This window comes from Hibiscus syriacus, unplaced genomic scaffold (assembly GCF_006381635.1).
Source record: "Hibiscus syriacus cultivar Baekdansim isolate YM2019G1 unplaced genomic scaffold, ASM638163v2 tig00116962_pilon, whole genome shotgun sequence".
In the NCBI taxonomy this organism is placed as follows: domain Eukaryota; kingdom Viridiplantae; phylum Streptophyta; class Magnoliopsida; order Malvales; family Malvaceae; genus Hibiscus; species Hibiscus syriacus.
The window spans coordinates 8047573-8062232 of NW_024063488.1; the positions used below are offsets into that span (position 1 = coordinate 8047573).

General features: G+C 36.1%; 3 protein-coding genes and 2 pseudogenes across 3 annotated transcripts; 3 read left to right on the forward strand and 2 right to left on the reverse strand.

Annotated features, from left to right (window-relative positions):
* The window catches only part of LOC120190581, a 28391-nt pseudogene that overhangs the window by 9712 nt on the left and 4019 nt on the right, over positions 1-14660 (forward strand).
* LOC120190345 (zingipain-2-like) lies at positions 1037-3375 on the forward strand. Its single transcript, XM_039193441.1, has 5 exons — positions 1037-1553; positions 2004-2239; positions 2343-2483; positions 2567-2998; positions 3170-3375. Exons 1-5 carry the CDS (start codon positions 1142-1144, stop codon positions 3239-3241), a joined length of 1293 nt encoding a protein of 430 aa, XP_039049372.1. The 5' UTR covers positions 1037-1141; the 3' UTR covers positions 3242-3375.
* On the reverse strand, positions 3493-4495 carry LOC120190350 (lon protease 2-like). Its single transcript, XM_039193442.1, has one exon. The coding sequence runs from the start codon at positions 4447-4449 to the stop codon at positions 3607-3609; it is 843 nt and encodes a 280-aa protein (XP_039049373.1). The 5' UTR covers positions 4450-4495; the 3' UTR covers positions 3493-3606.
* On the forward strand, positions 7922-8827 carry LOC120190353 (thioredoxin H1-like). Its single transcript, XM_039193444.1, has 3 exons — positions 7922-8065; positions 8234-8356; positions 8495-8827. Exons 1-3 carry the CDS (start codon positions 7979-7981, stop codon positions 8510-8512), a joined length of 228 nt encoding a protein of 75 aa, XP_039049375.1. The 5' UTR covers positions 7922-7978; the 3' UTR covers positions 8513-8827.
* Positions 8801-13410, reverse strand: LOC120190355 (annotated as a pseudogene).

Consider the following 14660-nt stretch of genomic DNA (forward strand, 5'->3'; position numbering starts at 1 on the left):
TATTGTTTTTTTATTTTTTGAGTTAAGGAGTTTTATTTTATAACTCGAATTTAATTTGAAAATTTTTTAGTCGAATTTATACAGTTTGAGTAGATTTTTTGAACTTTTTATTTAAATTTAATTGTAAATATTTATAATATTATGATACTATTTAATTTTAATTTAAATGATTTTTTTTAAACAATATACAATACATATATTTCTTTATGTTTTTTTTATATGTGAGATACATATCATACAAATTCAATGAACTCAACTCAAACTTGAAAATCAATCTACTAATTATTAAAAAATTTGAGTTATTCGAGTTATATTTTATAACTCAATTTGAACTTGAATTTTTCCTAGTTGAGTCGAGTTTATGAAATTACTATTTGAAATCAATTCAAATCGAAGAAATTGATTTTTTGAATCGAGTCGAGTTTTGCTCTAACCGTAACTCACGCCTTGAATATGCTGAACTGAGTTTGGGCCATGAGCAGATGAACTAAACAAGTCGGTTAAATCAAAGGAACAATTAAGTTTCTCAGAACACCACCCAGTCATCATCAGAAAATCGATCAGTTATGTAAGGACTAAACAGGCGTTACAACTAAATACAAGTTATTCATAATTATAAAAAATCTAAAGCGATTTGTTAGTAATGTAAATATTAAAATTTATCTTAACCTGGTGGTAGTTAAATACTAGTCCTATTAGTGCTAATTTTTATAATAATTCCTGTACAAAGTTCTACCAAAGCCAAAGATGGAGCCTTTGTAAAAGAAGGAAAGAAAAGGAGATAAAAGGTTTTGGTTTGTTGAGTATTACTATATTTATAGGCTCAGTTTATGGCCTGTGACTTGTGCCAATTTGATCCAATCACATATTTGAAATAAAATGAAAAATTTAAGAAGAAATCGACAAACCAAAGCATTGGAATTCTAATCTGATCTTAACAGGACAGTGGAATGATGATAGATGAGTCTGGTCGTTTCGGACAATTACCTACCCATTGCAACAAAAAAAACAACAACAAGGCACGTGTCTTCACTTCCTCTTTGGTTGGATACCCATTGTTTTAGGGAACTTGAGTCAGCCAAAACAACATAGACCACTTAGGAAACCCAAATCATCCTCCTTTTTTCTCAAAACAAAAACAATGGAACCCCTTTTCGTTTACTTTCTGTTATCTTTCCTTCTTTTCTTCGACCTTTCGTCCTCTGCCTCTCCTTACCATATCTCCCACCTCTTTGAATCTTGGGGCGATCAACATGGGAAAACTTACTCATCGGAGGAAGACAAATCTTACAGGCTTAAAGTCTTTGAAGATAACTATGCCTTTGTTACTCAACACAATGACATGTCAAATTCTTCTTATTCTCTGGCTCTCAATGCCTTTGCGGATCTCACTCACCACGAGTTCAAGGCCTCCCGCTTGGGTCTCTCCGCTGACGCCACTGAATTCAGGCGGCCCAACCTTGGAGAGCCCGTTCTTGTTCGAGATATTCCGGCTTCAGTGGATTGGAGGAAGAAAGGCGCCGTGACCCAGGTCAAAGATCAAGGAAGCTGTGGTATGCAAATGCTTGCTATATACTCACTTATTTCAGATATTTTTTTTATGTTGTGTTTTGTTATTAATTTGATAGATTCTTTGTGACAAACTCAGTTTTTCACTTTCTTTTTTGGGCGATTAACAAGAACCGATTTATTTGCCTATTTATGGCCAGAAAATTGAACATCTAATTTGTCTTAACAGAGTGCTGAATACTCCTGTGCCTTTATTCATACCAAAAACCTTCGTGATGAACACATTTGGGAACTTGGATATGCAACAATCCCTCTGGTCCCGAAAGATTCAAGTTTATTCATGGTTCTTTCTAGAATATTGTAGTTTCAATTTTAAGATTATTCATGGTTATTCCATCAGTAATACATGGAAATCTGTTGAGTCACAAACCGTAGATTAAACTTGTTTTTATGTAATTTAGATGGAGAAACATCTAAACAATGATTTTGTCTAGGTGCTTGTTGGTCATTTGCGGCAACTGGAGCCATGGAAGGTGTTAATAAAATTGTCACTGGATCTCTTGTTAGCCTCTCTGAACAAGAATTAGTTGATTGTGACAGAAAGTACAATACCGGCTGTGAAGGTGGGTTGATGGATTATGCATATAAATTTGTCATTGATAACCATGGAATAGACACCGAAGAAGACTACCCATATCAAGGTCGGGAAAAAACTTGCAACAAAGACAAAGTAATGGTTTTTCAATTCCTTAAATCTTTTACTTTTGTCCAAGAGTTTGGCTTTGTTCAATAACTTAAGTTTGATGTATACACGCTTTTCTTATTTATTACAGATGAAACGACGAGTGGTAACAATTGATGATTATGCTGATGTGCCTATGAACAATGAGAAGCAACTATTGCAAGCGGTTGCAACTCAACCTGTGAGTGTCGGTATATGTGGGAGCGAAAGAGCATTTCAATTGTACTCCAAGGTTGGTTTTAACTTGTAATAGTTATTTTGAAAGTACCTTTGTTGATATGGTATGATTGTGATTAACGAGTATTTATGGGACAGGGGATATTCACGGGTCCATGCTCAACTTCCTTGGATCATGCTGTGTTGATTGTAGGTTATGGTTCAGAAAATGGATTGGATTATTGGATAGTGAAAAACTCATGGGGTTCGAGGTGGGGAATGAATGGCTATATTCATATGATACGTAACAGTGGCAATTCTGAAGGGGTTTGTGGCATTAACATGTTGGCTTCGTATCCGATAAAGACTAGCCCAAATCCCCCTCCTCCACCTCCTCCAGGACCAACTAAGTGCGATTTCTTCACTTACTGTTCAACTGGGGAAACCTGTTGTTGCACACGTCGCCTGTTGGGAATATGCTTTTCGTGGAAGTGTTGTGAATTGGATTCAGCCGTGTGTTGCAAAGACAATCGTCACTGCTGCCCCCATGATTATCCAATCTGCGACACAACGAACAATCAGTGTTTCAAGGTCAGTATGACGTTTTTTTTATAGGATTTTCTAGTGTCAAGTGGTAATTGAACTAAGAATTCTCACCAGTCCGTCATATTTCAATGAATCGATGAACTTTTTCTAGTAAGATGATTTTGATTAGGTTTTAGACTTTTATTACTCCGTACTAATGGATATTCATGCTTGCAGCGAGTTGGAAATGCTACAATAATGCAATCATCCGAAAAGAATCAATCTTTTAGAAAGTTCAGCAGTTGGTGATCCTTTTGTGAAAACTTGGCTTTTACAGAATAAATTCAGAGTTGTATTTGCAGAACATTTTTCGTCGGATTTTGTAGAACATTTGCCCCTTCATAATGGTGGGAATTTCTAGTGGAACTTTAACCGATTTATGTAAACGCGAATGGTAGCAATAACAGGTGTTTGAATCCATGGATGTAAAATGCAGTTCTGTGGGGGGAAAGGGAGAATTTTTAGGGGAAATCAACGCAGAGAAGAACAGCAGATGCCGAAAAAACAAGCAGAGATTCCAATCCATAATTTACAGTTCGTATATAACGAATTACGAATCCAAATATGTATATATTCACTGAAGTTTGAGCTTCAAATTTTTGATTAAATCCTCATCATGAAGAGGGAAACACATGTTTCACAGCAGAAGCGGCGGACAAGTAATTAAGGGTATTCCTTAAAGTTTCCTTCTCTCTTTTTAACCGGATCGCTGTATCTTCCAGCTCCAGTAAAGCCTGTTGCTCTCTGGGCGCTCCTTCGAATGTACTACCAACAAAAAACGAGAACGGAGTCGGAAATAGATTCCTCCTCAAATCCAGCGTTTCCTTCTCCTGTTTCCCTTTAAGTCGATTTGATAACCGAATCACGTCTTTCATGTAACTCTCCACTTCGTTGGCCAATCCGTCCAAATCTTCCGAGCCGGAAGGTCGGTCTTCGAGCCAATTGACTTCCGCAACGAGATACGGCTTCGTTCGGACGACGTTGGTGATACGGAACCGTTCCTGGCCTTTACATATGAGGAAGAAGCGGTCGTCGACGAGGCGTTCGTGTTTGACGATCTCGCCGACGCATCCGACGTCTGCGGTACCAGTGACGGAGTCGGAGTAAATGACGCCGAAGCGGAGGTCGGTGTGGAGGAGCGTGTGCATCGTAATGCGGTAACGGAACTCGAAGATCTGGAGAGGGAGGATGGCGCCGGGGAAGAGAACCAAAGGGAGAGGAAATATGGGGAGCTCTACCACGTCGTCTGATTTTGGGTGCTCGGTGTGGTGATTCTCGGGGAAAGAGGAAGCCGAGCAACGGAGAGTGTTGAGCCTGTGAAACCTGCGCGATTGAGAAAGAGAAGATGATTTCGAAAAGGGCTTGAAAATGGGGTATGGGTTGGCTGCGTGAGGGTTTATGGAAGGTTGGTGAGTGAGCGAAGAAGAGTGGGAAGGAATTAGCTGAGGGAGAGCCATTGAAGAAAAAGCAGAAAGTGTTTGAAGTTTCGCCTAAACGAAATTAAAAATAAAAGAGAATTAAACCGATATTAGCCCCATTTGTGGAAAAGAAGGATAGCTATTATCTTGGTTTATTAGTAATTTAGATGATTCATTTGATATTGAAATCTAGTAAATCTAAAGCTTAGGAAGAAAAAGAGATTGTGAAGAATTTGGTAAGGATTGTGAGTTATGATAAGGATTGGATATTCTTGCGGGGTAGAAAAAATTTGGGCATGAAAATGTGGAGTGAAGAAGCCCACGTGGGACTTAACTTTTCTGCATTCTGGCATTGGACTGGACAGCTCTGGTGGTGGTGCCGCCTGTTTCATCTTTCATACGTCGTTTTCTATTCGAATGCAAGAGAAAAAAATCTTTTTAATTGGGATAATGACTAATTATTTCCATACTTTTATTCAAAAGGTAATTAGAGATAATCTTCTTTTAGCATCATTGCAAGGATTAATCAAGTATTAGATAAAATAATCTTCTTTTAGGTTACAATAATATTTTTATCTTTTAATATTTTTGTATGATTTTTATTTTAAATTATTAAAAACTTCAAGTTAAAATCTAAATACGAGACTAATAAATTTACATACAAATTTCTTACTACTTCATTTATATAATTATTTATTAAACGTTTTTCTCAATGGTTTATTATATGAAACGTGTTTAATTATTTATGCCATAGATGTGATAAAATCCAATACAAATAGGAATTTAATCTATTTTTCCAAAAATAATTTTAATTTTTTTATTAAAGAATTTGAACAGTCCAAAAATGAAGAAAATGGATACCGTTAACATGGTAGTACAAAATAAAATTTCATAAGTAGGCCTCCAACTCCAAATCCAATAGAGAAAAATACAATTGGCCTTTAACGAGGAATGGGCTTTATCTTGAGCTTCCCTAAAGAATGACGTGTTTCCTCCTGAAAGCAAAGCAAGCACTGGGAGCTAGCAGCAAGGCGACCCCTTTTTACCTAAATATCAGTATGTTTTCGGTCTGTCCGGTTAAGTCATCGGTTCAAAAATAATAATGGTTTTATTTTCTTACATTGTCGATTTGTTTGATTTTAATCTTTCAACCTTTAGCTCCCGTTAATTCATTAACAGATATTTAAGTTGAAAATTAAAAAATAAAAAACCTCCACGTTAAACCATTCATCATCTTCTTCTAAAATACCCTTAGACTAAAATTATGCGAGTAAAAGAACAGAAATACCAATATGCAACTCTTCATCACAAGAAAACAAACAGTAAACTAATTGCATTCATATGAACATGTAAAGAATCACTTCTGGCAACTCATAAGAAGCCTATAAAATAAAAAAGACGGTTCACTCTTTACAACAACCCTAGACAAAGTAAAAAAGGAGGAAAAATCTTCAAGCTAATTGCATGTACTTTAACCATAAACATTATTTCAAATCACTTGAAGTAGCTTCAACAAAATATATACATACAAAACTGATAACTCTTAAACGAAGGAATGATATAAATATTGAACAAACAAACCTTAAAATTGTACCCAAGCATGTATGTGAAGCACTGATTTGTAGCCAAGTCATTTAAACTTTAACAAGGAGGATGCAAAATTTGTTAATTTAGTGGTTAGGCATTTTAACCGTCAGATTGACAAGTAAATGGGAACCATAGTTTTCCTCTCACTGTTATCGTTGCCGCCACTTAATAGGCCTCTACCGCCGCTTGAGTTTCGCCTCCATCGAGGCAATTAGCCTGGGTCATTACCGCTGTTTAATTTCTCACGACATTCGTCGTTTTTAATCGCCTCAGTAGTCATCAACACGTTACACAACCAATGTCGTTCAAAGAGTTCACCATCGCCAACACCGTTGGCTGAACTGTCCAACCACCTCGCTGTTGAACCACCATTCTCAAAGCCTTCATCGTTAACTTCTCCATTCTAAAATATTCATTTTTCCCTTGTGAATCATCGCAACTATTACTCAAGACTGTTACTGGATAAATCTTTTACTATTTTTTTTCGAGATCAGAGTAGCCGTTGTCGTCGGATTATTGATGTCAGTTATTTGATCTCTAATATTCATCCTCTTGATTGTATTCACTTGTTGATGTTGGAAAGTATAACAAAAAGAAAAATAAAAGATGAAAACCCCTGTAGTTGCATGTTGAATCCATTGTCGTTTGGGACAGCAGATTTGACGTTAGTTGTCGCGTTCGTCGCGTCTTTGCGGCTTATAGAGTTTTCATTGTTCAGTCTCGAATGTCATTGAGATTGTTTTTCGGGCATGGGTTCTCGCCGGTGAACCAATTGTGTTCTTGAACTAAGGGATTCCCAATCTTTTAGGATGACATTTGAAAGTAAAATAATAATAATAATTAATATATATAATAATAATTATAAAGTAGGGTAAATGCGAATTGGATGATGATTTTGATATCAATGGTGATAATTTGGCCCAGCTTCATGTTGCTGTTAATAATGTTAAAGCTTTTGGATTGTGTACCTATTTAAGAAGTAGAAGTTTATATTTTAATTGTCAACTCTGATTTTCGTTGATGGATTAACATAAATTAATAGTTAAGAGATCAAAAGTGAACAAACCGATGACATAAGGAATTAAAATTATTTTCTAAATTAATACAATACTTTGATTAGTTTTTAAAATGAAACTTTTAACGTCAATAATCTCTGAGTAAGTAGTTAAAAATTCTCAGTTGACATCTATTCTTTCTCTTAGATTGTGAGTTAAATATGTATTAGGAGTAAAATTGTTCTTTCCTTCTCCTAAATAGAAATTGTTCCCAAAAAAATCCTTTCATCGCACATAAAATAAAAACATACCATTTTATTCATCTATTAAAAAATGTATTTTTGTTCTACGTGATAACATATGAGATTTGAAAGATATCTCAAATCTAAGTGAGAGACATTATCTCAATTTAAATGAAAGACATGACTAATAAAACACGTCTAACACGAAATTATATTAACAATTATTATAAATATAAATATATATATTATAAACTTAAATTAATTTGGTATAGTTGAAATTCTAAAATATATTATAAAAATATTGTTTGAAGAAAAATAATTAAAAATAAAGGTTAATTTATGGAATAATTTTTTATTTGTGATATTTAGGTAGAAAGGATGCGTGGCGTTATATTTTTATTAGGTATAATTTACAATTACCGTAATCCCCTTTAATAATAATAATAATAAAGACAATTACCGTCATCCCCTGCAACTTGTTGGTGTCGTGTTCTCATATAAATGGAATGGACGGAACTATTTCAATTTTCGCCGACGACCTTTAAAAGCTTGCGTCACTGACATATGAGAAATCGCCGCCACGTGTTTCGTAATGACGTTTACAAATGGCATTCTCATAACAGGATTCTTAACTCCCCTATATAAAGGAATTGTGTCGTGGAATTCAAGGAGCAAAGAAAAGGTATCTGCTTCTGCCGTTTAGTCTGCTTCTTTGTTTGACAGGAAAGAATCGAAGGGAAAAACATGGCGGCAGAGGGACAAGTGATCAGCTGTCACACTGTTGATTCATGGGAACAGCAGTTTCGGTTAGCAAAGGAGTCCAAGAAACTGGTAAAAATCTATGCTTTGTTTGTTTCATGGATATGCCATTCTTTTTGTTCCAGTTCATCAGTCACTAATGTTTTGGCTTTTCACCAATTTCTGATGATTTTCTTCTTTCTTTTTTCCCCATGATATTTGAAAAGCTTTATTATGCTTAATCAAATATTTGTTGGATAGGTGGTGGTGGATTTCACAGCTTCATGGTGCGGGCCATGTCGTTTTATTGCACCAGTCTTGGCAGATCTTGCGAAGAAGCTGCCCAATCTCATAGTCTTGAAGGTGGATGTGGATGAATTGAAGGTATCGTCTCTTCAGCCTTTGCTTCTTATAATACAGTGTGAATTTAGCTTCTTGATTTGTTTAAACTTGACTGAAGCAGAGGATGGTAGAGGTAGTTATTTTACTTTATTGGCCATTTTATGGTTTTGTTTATCTCAGACTGTGGCCGAAGGTTAGGATGTGCAGGCCATGCCAACTTTAATTTATCTCAAAGGAGACAATGTAATTGACCGGACAGTGGGGGCAAGGAAAGATGAAATCGAGCAGAAAATAGTCATGTACTCTGCTGAAGTTGATGCTTAAAGTATGGAATAAATGCTCAGTTCTACTTCGTCAAGTTTGAAGTTGTTTCTGAAACTAGAGTCTCATAAATATCCGTCTTTCTGATGGATACTATGTGGTTGTATTTGTGTTTGTGTTTATCCACTGTTTGCTTCTGCTTTTGTATCTGTATGGTATCAGATATTATATTAAAATCCTTGCCTGTTTTCTGAGCTTAGAATCCAGTGCTCTACGCTGAACTTCCCATTTCTTTACAGATCATTCATAATCACACATGGTGAATTTGTTGATGGCTGCCCAATTAAACAATAGTGAAATAAAATCTAGACAGTGAAACTGGAATATTTTTTCCATCCATATCCATATCCTTACTCCTCTTTCTTCTTTTCTTCTTCACAGCTTTCTCACTTGTGATGTTGTCCAGGTAATGTTTATAAAACCGATCTCCTCACAAGAGAGATTTTTGATGCATCTCCACCTAGTTCTTCAAAGACTACCAACAAATTTCGTGTTGGCTTTAGCCATGATCTCGGAACGTGGTACCTAAAATATCCAGACAATAAAGAGTTTAGGAGGATTCGTATTTTATGCTAGGCCTAGACATTTATGGAGTTTAAGAATGATGTAATACCATCTTTGGGTGGGCTGGCCACAACCACTCTGGCACTTTGTAGGTCGGAATGTCCCCAAGTAACTACAAGTACTGCAGTCACCCTTTGCATAAGCCATCCAATATCTTCCTAAGCTCTGTCCGTTGATCCATACCTGACCTTTTCCCATACTCCGCATATCCAAAGCCAATGGTTCATTGCCTCCCGGGGCATTGAAATATACCTACAATAATCCAAGCCATGATTAGCTTCTCACAAAAATAAAACAAAAACAATAAACCCCTGCAGCATTTTTACCTTGTACCATGTCATAGACTGCCGGCTCCGTGCAGCTAGTGAACCCCGAATCCATTCGACAGATGAGAGTCCCTTTGGGGAAACCAAATTCATTGATTCTCCTTTTAGGCCAACCTGTTCGAGAGTAGTTCTCTAAGCAAAATGTAACTTGTTCTGGAATTCATAATGCATCATTGAAACAGGCAAATAGTAGTTTTTGGCAAAAGAATGCAAGTTGTCAAACCTGGTATGACCATTTCTGCCACGTTAAGTCTTTCTTTCGTTGGTCAAGACCATGCAACGAAACACTCTGGATTCCAGTTTTCCATGTCTCGTAGTGCACTCCAACATTCTTCACGCCACCATAAATTCGTGTCAATAATTGAAAAACTTTATAGTGTATTGAGTTTAAAGTTTTAGTATGGTTCAAATGTAAATGAATAGTCCAAATATCCATAAACGCATGGTCGAGCAACTAACCTGCAATCCAACAGCTACACTGAGAAGTGCAATGCGATTTGTTCCCGCATGTAGGTTCGCTGGTCCTGTATATGTGAATGCCCGGTCTTCCTAGTTCCATATGCAGACCCTGTAATGTTTACGCTTTAGTAAGACTTATGCAGATATATAGTACACTGCTCTATATGTAATGTAGGTTAACCGTTTTACTTGATGAGTAAATCTACAACTAACCTGAGAGCTGTCCATTGATGAAGACATGAAGAGCATGGCCAGCTGAATCCACATTGAGAGTGGGTTTTCGTCCTCCTCTTAGAAATGATTCCGACGGACTAATGTCAACACTGGAATGAAATTTAATCAAGAAGAAAAAAAATTATGAACCTGTTGCCTTGACCGATTTAAACTAAATATTAAATCTCAAGTGTATCAAAATGCCTACCTGGTAGTGTACCACAGGTAGTCACTTTTATCTCTTGTAACATTAATCTGATCCAAGAGTCCAGGAGCCGTGGTTGTTGAACTTTCCCCTAGAGAAGAAATGTCTTCATCATAAGCTTCCCATGATAATCTTGGAGTTCGTCGGCAACATTTGGATTCGCGAGGTTTTAACCCCAACCTTGTTGCACATAGGATAACTATATAAGTACTTCCATAAGAAAACCAAAAGATTTAAACAAATTAGCTTTAAACTACATTAAAACAGTGGCCTCTGAATTTACTTACTAATGCAGTGTTAAACGCCACATGTTTGCAGTCAGGAAGAATGCTAATAGACCAAGGGGGCAAATCGTAGTGCCTGTTATTAAAAGTCACCCTGGCAGCAGATTTCATATGGTAATTAGAGAGAAAAGCTGCACAGCTTCCTCCCCTTGATGAGAATACATGGGCTGAAAAGTAATCATTACTATCATTGTCAGTGGAAAATTCTTTCTGCAAATTATCTACTATCACCAACAGATGAATAAAGAGTAATCATTGAGTTGAAAAGCTTACTGGTGATAGGTTCCTAATGAAGTAACAGTAGGATCCGAGGATACTAAAGCATGTTCACATAGCTTAATAGCCTTGTGAAGCTCCTTCAGATGACTGTATTAGGTTCCCGGATTAAGCCTAAATGATATAAGCTTGTCAGTCACACTAGTAAGAGTTCGAAGACAAATCTATGAGAATATTGCAAGGAAGAAAAGGAAATGACAACGATATGTGGATTAACCGATTGCTCCTTTCAGATTCAGATAAGGCATGCTTAGATTGTGAAAAATTAAGGGAACATCACAATTTATGGTTTTAGTTACGATGAGAATGAATTTGGTTTCTCACCATATTCGTCGATCGGAGCATCATAGTCGTAACTGGTTGTAATAAATGGTCCACCAGCTGTCCGTCCAAAGTTGGTTCCTCCGTGATACTATCAAATGCAAACACAGGATAAGCTGTAAGATTAAACCTGTTGCCGGTAACATGCAAAGTTTCAATTAAAAACCAAAATAAACATGGTAACTAACCATATAATAATTAATATACGAGCCACCTTTTGTATGAAACGAGCAACAGCAAACGCCAAGTCTTGAACCGGACGCTGGTGAATTGTGCCACCGAATTCTGTAAACCTTCACAATGTTGGGGGAAGAAATATCAGATAAATTAATAGAGAAATAAGTATGTTAACTTTAACCATTCCGAACATCAGCCTAGAGGATCGGCAAGGAAAGTACTCACCAGCCACTCCAAGCCTCGGTCCACAACGTAGGCTTGTAAGGTTTGTTGGGTGAGAATGCATCGCAGTAAAAGCCATTACATGCATTTATCTGAATTCAAAATACGAGTGGAATCATAGTCAGGTCTTTCAAGATGACATGAAACTGGTAAAGATGAAGAAATGATTGGAGTTAAGCAGATCATAGCTTACCATAGGGTCTGGGGCGTCATCTTCCTTGCACATTACCCATGGGACTCCCGTATTCAGTTCAACAGCCATTTTTGCAGCCCAATTAATGTATGCATGACCAGCTGCTCCAAGTGCCTTACTCTCCGGTCCATATTCATTTTCAATCTGCACAAAAATGAAATAATAGTACTAAAGAGATCAACAAGCTTAAAATAGTAAGCCAATTCAGACCAAAGAATCCACCGTTATGGCATCGTAGCTAATTTAAGCAAATCAAAACCACTAAATTAGAAACCTAAATGCCAAATAGCAGATATCTCATACCTGAGACAAGATGATGGGGCCACCTTGTGATGCAAAAGTCTTTCATTCTTCATCATTTGGACAATTTTCTGGGGTAAATCCTTGCATTGCTCTCTGAGGGGGGGGGGGGGGATGAAACTTAAAAGCCTATTAGTTTTCCATTTTAAATTCAAAGTAACAAACAGACAGAACCGATAGACAAAAAGACACCTTGAAGGGCTCATTATCAGTTCTGAAGCTGATACCAGGAACAACTTTAGCCAAACGGGAAATCCTCTGTAGCAGAGAAAATACAAGAGTGTAAACTACTCAACTCAACAAACAGAAATAAAAATACATAAACTAAATTATAACAAATATTTTACCAAGCATTTACTCTTTAAGAAAGTTAAAAGAATTCTTCAACCAAAAAGGCAAAGGATCATAAAAATAGTAAGTACCCAAATTCCACTCTGCACAAACATAAGGTCCAATGCGAAGATGAACGTATAATCCCGATTTTGCACTGTCTTGATAAACCGTACCAGGTCGTATCTTCCCTCGAAATTATACTGGAAATATATCAAATAAGAAACTCTAATGAAATTTTAAAGAAGTTGAACTGAAAAGAAACATGATGACCCATTAGAGATCTAAAGCAGTACGTTGCCAGGAGAAGGTTCATGACCGTTCCAAAAGACATAGGTGTCGATGACATCCAAGCCTCCGACTTAGCTTTCTTAATAAGATCCTCCCACATCTACAACCAGGAAAGAAACAGCCCAAAATCAGTACTTTATAAAAGTTTCAGGAGATTTGTTTAAAAAAAAAATCACACACACAGACTAAAAAGACAATACCTCAGGGGTGCTTCTGGGATAGTGAATGGAGCCGGAGATGAGGATTCTCCTTTGTCCATTGATGAGAATAGCTTTCTTGTCGTAGGTAACGCTGCAGTGGATCAGCTGGGAACTCGCTAAAAGGGCAATGAAGAAAAAAAAACAGCTTGGAAACTGAGTTAGTTTCCATTTCACTTCAATGACAGTAAAGCGGGAGGGAAATTTTGAGAAATAAAATAAAACTTGAATTGGTGAAGTAGGAGAGAAGTTGGTAAAGACAGTGTTCTACTTTGAAACCTTCATCGTTCTTCTCGCAGTTCACATAAAAGCTCTGAACTCTGCTGTTTTTAAATGTACTTGGGATATGTTACTTGCAGATAGAAAAGTCATGGAAGAGTCCTGCACATTTCGGCCATTAAAATATTGCAGTTGGAGTTTTAATGGAATGGAAGTAACGAACAAAAAAGGCACTCCAAAATCATTATTACATTTACACATTTTGCCATTTGCCATTTGCCATTTGCCATTTGCCATTTGCCATTTGCCATTTGCCATTTGCCATTTGCCATTTGCCATGGCAAAAGAGTAGTAGTAGGAAAAAGGAAAATAACAGAGGCTGAACCATAAACTTTGTATTATTAATGTTTTCTACCCTCAAGTTCAATTCAGAATTTGATTTTCGTTTTTGGTTTCTAATTGTGGTGAAGAATCAAGGGATTTTTTTGTTTTGTTTTTATGCTCACTGGTATTAAAACTTTGAGAAAGACATTTCTGTGTATTGTTAATTGATGCATAGGGGCTACGATCATTGAATGCTATATGAATGAAACTTGAATTTCAAGTGAAGTATAGTAAATTAGATAAATAATAACTAAAGGGAAAGCAATATGCTTCTAAATCAAAAGTAGAAACGATAAACAATTCTCTAAAAAGGTTACCATCTTCTATCTATATCTTAAAGCTGAATAATTTCCAATGATTTTTTTATGTTACAGTCCCTTTTTATATTATTATATATTTTAATTATTAGATTTAGACCCTTTTAAACCTAAACTGTTATTTTTTAAGTAAAATTAATTTATTTCATTATCAACTATCATTTAATAGGATGAAGGGTCAAGTCTCGTAAACAATATTTAAATTTTAATTTTGATGAGATCTATTAATTGATCAAGTGGTTAGGATACTCATGTTATCCCACCTTGTGTGAGTTTGAATTTATCTGATTATCTTAAACATGTAATACTTCTTTGTTGAATAAAAAAAATGTAATTTTGATGTTTTAAATAAAGCAAATTAAAATCTAGAGATTCACCTATGATATATTCAGTTAAATCTAAATTTCTTTCAACTTAAATTTATCAAAACTTAAAATTCTTCAACATTTGTAGCAAATAAATTGACACTTGTCAAGATTGGTGATTTAGATCAATGAATATTATGTATATATCTTATCTCAATTGACCACATGCTCTCCATCCGCAACAAATGAGATATGATATCATGATAGAAGAATACCGTGTTGCCTTTGGACACTTGTGTATACATGTGCAAGATCATTTGTGTGCTGTATTATTTCATTTTCTTTAGGGCTCCTTTTTGGATAATGTAGTTCTCAACCATACCCTTGCAAATAAATTAAATACTATGATTGAGACGATGCCATCCGGCATCTTATCGTGCTT

Bases quoted from the DNA above. Each gene is read 5' to 3' on its own strand.
- LOC120190345 (XM_039193441.1), top strand. From the start codon at position 1,142: ATGGAACCCCTTTTCGTTTACTTTCTGTTATCTTTCCTTCTTTTCTTC. The intron at 2,240-2,342 runs GTAATGGTTTTT...TATTTATTACAG, and splicing joins AAACTTGCAACAAAGACAAA to ATGAAACGACGAGTGGTAAC. The intron at 2,999-3,169 runs GTCAGTATGACG...TCATGCTTGCAG, and splicing joins CGAACAATCAGTGTTTCAAG to CGAGTTGGAAATGCTACAAT.
- LOC120190350 (XM_039193442.1), bottom strand. From the start codon at position 4,449: ATGGCTCTCCCTCAGCTAATTCCTTCCCACTCTTCTTCGCTCACTCAC.
- LOC120190353 (XM_039193444.1), top strand. From the start codon at position 7,979: ATGGCGGCAGAGGGACAAGTGATCAGCTGTCACACTGTTGATTCATGG. The intron at 8,066-8,233 runs GTAAAAATCTAT...TTTGTTGGATAG, and splicing joins CAAAGGAGTCCAAGAAACTG to GTGGTGGTGGATTTCACAGC.